Source organism: Crocuta crocuta, unplaced genomic scaffold, assembly GCF_008692635.1.
Source record: "Crocuta crocuta isolate KB4526 unplaced genomic scaffold, BGI_CrCroc_1.0 scaffold737, whole genome shotgun sequence".
Taxonomy (NCBI): Eukaryota; Metazoa; Chordata; class Mammalia; order Carnivora; family Hyaenidae; genus Crocuta; species Crocuta crocuta.
Window position 1 is genome coordinate 665,971 of NW_027527804.1, and position 5,832 is coordinate 671,802.

Genomic DNA, 5,832 nt, shown 5'->3' on the forward strand with positions numbered 1-5,832 from the left:
GGTTCTTCTCAGGGCAATGTGTTGCGAAGCTGACCAAAGAATACCACAGCAATGGTGTTGACAGCACAGTTTAACAGACCATGAAATTTTAGTGGCTCAAATCTCACTGACTTGAGAGACTTTCCCCAGGAGGCCAATGCTGAGCACTGGGATTGGACACTGATCCTGGTGGAAGGGATAAAGGGGTGAGAGAGACACTTTTAGGAGCTGGTGAAAGGAAAGTTCCAGTAACTGGTTACAGTGGGACAAGCTGACTGGGAAGGAGAGGAAGCAGGAAAGAGTAGAGATTCAGGTCACAGAAAGGGACTTAGGCGCTAATGATCTCAGACAGAGGAGTTTCGGGGGAAGAAGGAAGGCAAGGTCGGTTAGCTGAAAATAAGAAGATACAGAAGTCACTGAGGTGGAGAAGCCTGAATTTTGAGGAGCTGGGTGGGGCAAGTGGTCTTCGCTGGAAGCCTTTCTGGATGCTGGCCAGAGTTGTAACGGAAATACTGAGCACCTAGGGGCCAAAGGCATCTAGGAACATGGTAGAAGTGGATGAGGGGTCAGGTGGTAGTAGTGGTGAAAAGAAAAAGTGGAGAGAATGGTAAAGGAGAAAGCATTTTCACCTGAGAGATGAAATAGTCTGGGATAGACAGTGGGGGGCCGGGCAGTATATGGGGCGGAACAGGAAGAGCAGCCTCCATTAGGAGGACCTTCAGGCAAGAGACAGGAGGACTTGGTGTTCTGTGAGGAGCTGTGTGGGCGGGAGGTTATAAAAAAAATATATGGTTGACCTTTGACCAACACAGGTTTGAACTGGGGTGGGTTCACTCCTGTGCAGATTTTTTTTCTAATACAGAACAGTACCATAAATTTTGTCTCCCTTACAATTTTCCTAATGACATTTTCTTTTCTCCAGCTAATTTTATTATAGAAATACAGTACATAATACATACAACATACAAAATCTGTGTTCCTTGGCTGTTTACATTATTGGTAAGGCTTCTGGTCAACAAAAGCCTATTAGTAGTTACGTTTTGAGGGAGTAAAGTTATTCATGGCCATTAGGCTGGGGGGCGGGTGGGCAGCATCCCTAACCTGCGCATTGCTTAAGAGTCAAGTGTAGTTCCAGAGAGAGAGCCAAAGGCAAAGAGCTGGGAGGAAAAGAAACAGAAATAAAAAGGAAGGGTGGAGGAAGAAAGAACAGGGTGGATAAGAGTACCTGGGTGGCTCAGTTGGTTAAGCGTCTGACTTCAACTCACGTTGTTCATGGGTTCAAGCCCCACATTAGGCTCTGTGCTGACAGCTCAGAGCCTGGGGCCTGCTTCAGATTCTGTGTCTCCTCTCTCTCTGCCCTTCCCCCACTGGAGCACACACTCTCTCCCTCTCTCTCAAAAATAAACATTAAGAAAATTTTTAATAAAAAATATAAAAAAGAACAGTGTGGAGAAAGGATGTCACAGTCACTACGGCCATGCCAAAGGACTGTAGTAATGAAGGAGGGATGGGATCCCACTAGGTAATAAGGAACCAACCCCAAGCCACAGAAAGCAGCACAGTTCTGTCTTTCAAGAAAACAGGGCTCCTGGCCATGGGAGGTACCTACAGGAGAGCTTTCTTGCCTTGGGTAAAAACTCAAAAGTCAATTACTTCTGGAAAATTACAAGACTTCTAGGAAAGAGAACGCCCAAACTCTCAGCCTTTTTGATTTACAGGGAATCATCTTCCTGCTGCTCACTCCAGACAGATTTGCCCTGTGCAAGGCCCAGGTCCAAGGCTCAGGACCAAAGGTGAAACCAGCCTTAGGAAACCCAGACTTTTCTCTAAGTACATAGAATTTCCCCCAAATGAACAGCAGATGACAGCAAAGAGCCAGAAAGGAAGCTAAGGCTTCCTAAGAGCCCAGAAGTGGTAAAAAATAAACCGTGTCCTCTTGTTCCTATAGCGTCCTCTGTCATACGTATCCCCACTGTTTTACACTTACAACGCTCTCTTCCCCGACAGACAGAGACTCCCTGTAGCAGGGAATCTCTGATTCCCTAGTACAAATACTGGGCATGTAGGAGGTGTTCAACAAATCTGTGTCAGGGACGGCTAGAGGGGAGATTTCCAACCTCCTGTGGTTAAGGGACAGGTACCTGCCTTTCGGGACAACGAGGTACATGGGGAAAAGGACTGGTTTGAGAGGGACTGAGGCCATGCTTTGAATCCTGGCTCTGCTATTGATGGCTGTGAGCAAGGTACATAACATTTCCGAGCCTTGGTTTTCTCCTTTGTAGAAGGGGCATTTTTCACCAGGGTTAGTTGCATGAGAAAACACACAAAGTGTGCCTAGTAAAGTATCTCACACACAGGAAACACTCAATAAAAAGCTGACATTTACTGTGGCTATTATTACTGTGAATGTTTTTACAGACTCTACTCTGGGCCAGGCACCAGAGGAAAGAGGAAAGAATCACTAACAGTGAGAAATAAATTGGAATTAAGCTTTGGCATCCCTGCTTCCTCAGCTCAGTTACCCCAAACAGTGTGGCGATAGATCCAACAGAAGGCAGCACTGGAACTTATCACTTCTAGAAGCTGTAGCTTCCCAGACTGTGGCAGGATTTTTTTGCGGGAAGGGGATGCTGAGGATGGCTGCATCTCATCCCTCAGAAAGGGGAGGGGGGCCAGTTCTGGAACACAGAGACAGCTGTCTGCCTGGTTCTATTCAGAATGAGTGTATCCCCCCAGACTTGAGTATTATTAGGAAATTGCTTCCTGTGCCACAGAAGACAGACCTGGAAAATGGCACGCGTCTCCTGGATATGAAGACTTTCCTTAAAGCTTAGAGGGGGAAACAGTACATTTAGGGCAAATTCAAAGGAGGTGCTCTCTGACTCTGTGAGACCCCAAGTGGCTGCATAAGGTAAAAACAGCCTCAAAGAATATTGAGACGAGCCCTATGAAAAGAATGCTACCTGACAGAAATCAGGATACTGGGGGTGGGACAGATCTCTCACGACTAGACTCGCAGGAGACTCCATGGAGAGCAATGGCCCCATCCCCCAATGTGTCCCCAGGTTGACTGGTCCTGGAGGCTGGCTCATGCCAAAAGTTCCTCAGATTTGCCAGGTTTCCTGAGTTAGAGGAAGCACAACTTCCAAACCATCTTCCAGTGGCCTCACCAGCCCACAGGGCCTCGTGTCATTTTCAACACGATAGAAATGAAGGCCTTGCGGCATGAGGTGAGATAGGGGCGTTGGTTCCTCCCAAAAAGTCCCAGCAACCGAGATAGAGAGGCTAGTCCCCTCTCATCTGCCACATAACAGAGAAGGGAGGGGATAACTTAAGGGTCACTGTGAGGTCACAAAGAGATCAGCTTTCCTTTCAAGGCCATCTCCACCAAGTTGGTGGTCTCTCCGTCATGATGAAATCAAGGTAGTCCATGGTTTATTTTACACGGTGGTCGATGTTCTTTTACCTGCTTCTTCCCTCAGTCCTATAACCTCTCAGTCCCTGACCTTCTTGCCTCTCTCAATATCTTTGGTTCTGAGAGGATGGACTTAATGAGCGAGAGCGCAAGGTCCTTCTCTCAAGAGGGCTGAGTGCTTCCTTCTCTCCTTCTACCCTATACTGCACACTGAGGCAAGGAGGAAGGCACAGCACAAGTGAGTCACAGAGTTGGGGATGGCGGGTGGTTTCCATGCAAACCCAATGTCACCACAGACAATGATCCCAAGGCCTAGGCCCCAGGACTCACAGTTAGCGGCACCAAAGGTTTGTTAGCGACAAAGCACAAAGGAGGGTTCTGAAAATCCCGCAGATTCTTTGCAAGCCTTATCCAAGCCCATCTTCTCACCCCCTGGTGTGTGGCATAAAGGATACTGCAGAGACCCAGCCTGGTAGCAGCTCAAGATTCTGGTGGGCCTCCAACACATGAGGATTCCCCAGAACAGAAGGGTGCAGTTAGGTGTGGGAGTGGCTGGTTTGGGGGGAGAAGGGTGGCTAGATGTGGGTGTGGCTAGAAGGGGGAGTGGCACTGGCAGTGTGCTGGGCAGCCTTACCTCCTTTCCAAAGCAGGTAGATGGGCACCACGTAGAGCATAACATGCTGAATGTAGTAAATCTCCAATTCAAAGGGGAGCTGTAAGGACAGGAGGGAGAGAGGCATTTCAGAGCAGGAAGCACTTATGTCAACAGCTTCTGAAGTGGACCGCCCTTGCTCTTTAGGATCTACATCTTAGCCAAGCCATGCATTTCACGTGTTCACCCTNCGCAATTATATAAAAAAAAAAAATGAAATGAATATACACTTATGACCTCGGGCCAGCATCTTCCAAAGCACGTTTGGCAGAGATGGTACTTGAAAAACCATTTCACTAAAAGAAGGAAGCTGGTTGCAATGTAAGAAATGTTGCATGTTCTAGATCCCCTGGAGACTCACCACGGCTATTCGTGGTATACTGAGGATCTGGGTCGTCTCTGCCACTGCAAAACTTGCTTACAATTGTTTATCCAGTGTTTCCCAAACTTAGCCAGTGCCTTTTTTCCCCCAAAGAACACTGAGTGTTCTGCACAATATGCTTGAAAAAACACAACAGAATGTCACTTCTTGCTCCAGATGAGGAGGTGATGAATGATTTATAAAATTTTTTAATGTTTATTTATTTTTAAAAGAGAGACACAGAGCATGAGCAGGGGAGGGGCAGAGAGAAAACGAGACACATGATCGGAAGCAGGCTCCAGGCTCTGAGCTGTCAGCACAGAGCCCCATGTGAGGCTCAAACTCACAAACTGTGAGATCATGACCTGAGCTAATGTCAGGTGCTTAACCAACTGAGCCACCCAGGAGCCCTTCATCTGACTTTGAATTGTGCCCTTAAAAGAAAGGAGCATGAAAAAAAGAAAGAAGCATGCCTCTCACTGCCCGTGCTCTCCTTTCTTATGAGTTGGAATGTTAACAGGGTGGGAAACAACAAGATAGCAGCCCATACCCTTAACATCTTCAAAACTCCGTATCAGCCTTGGATCACCTACTTGGACTAAGTAATCTGCGATTACTAGTGTCACATGGGGAGAGGGAAGGGTTCTCCAGGGAAACCGGAAGAGAAGTAGAAAGAATACCCAGACAGACAAAAGCAATAATTACTGTGGCCACTACAGCTGGCCTATACATATGTAAATACAATTTAGAGAAGAATATAAATACACTTCATGTGTAAATTTTTTAATGTTTATTTTTGAGAGAGAGAGAGAGAGAGAGAGAGAGAGAGTGTGAGCAGGGGAGGGTCAGAGAGAGGGAGACACAGAATCCTAGGCAGGCTCCAGGCTATGAGCTGTCAGTACAGAGCCTGATGCTGGGCTTGAACTCATGAACCATGAGATCATGACCTGAACTAAAGTCGGACGCTTAACTGACTGAGCCACCCAGGCGCCAGGAGATGGTGAATGATTTAAAAGCTTATTTCTCATCTGACATGAAGAATGTAGAGAGTAGGATTTATTAGTCCCATTTTCCAGATTTCCAAAAACATAAAAAACAAAAAAGGCAATTGCTAGGCCTGGTCTGGTTTAGATCCAAGAATGAAGAGTTTCCCCACTGGATATTTGGGGTCAGTCCAGAGTAGCCCTACTTTTGGGTGAAGACCAAGCAGCTGGGCCAATTCCAACATGGCGTGCCAAAAGGAGGGGCCCCATCCTCCCTCCATCCAACACGCCTGCTCACTCACTGCTGTTTCCCATCTCTCACAAAATGGAAGCCCTGGATTAGCCAAGCAGAGCACGTTCTCCACCTGGCATGGGGACTGTGCTACAGACTTTGGCAGAGGGCTAGGAATGGAAACAGCTGGGTGGCTAACACAATTCTGAA

The 5,832-nt window shown here is 47.2% G+C and overlaps 1 protein-coding gene across 1 annotated transcript in view; it reads right to left on the reverse strand.

Moving 5' to 3' along the window:
• Window positions 1-5,832, reverse strand: part of TMEM164 (transmembrane protein 164) — a 183,793-nt gene that overhangs the window by 29,909 nt on the left and 148,052 nt on the right. Inside the window, exon 4 of the mRNA XM_077773599.1 lies at window positions 4,029-4,107. Coding sequence (XP_077629725.1) covers window positions 4,029-4,107 — 79 coding nt within the window. The remainder of the gene's footprint in view (window positions 1-4,028; window positions 4,108-5,832) is intronic.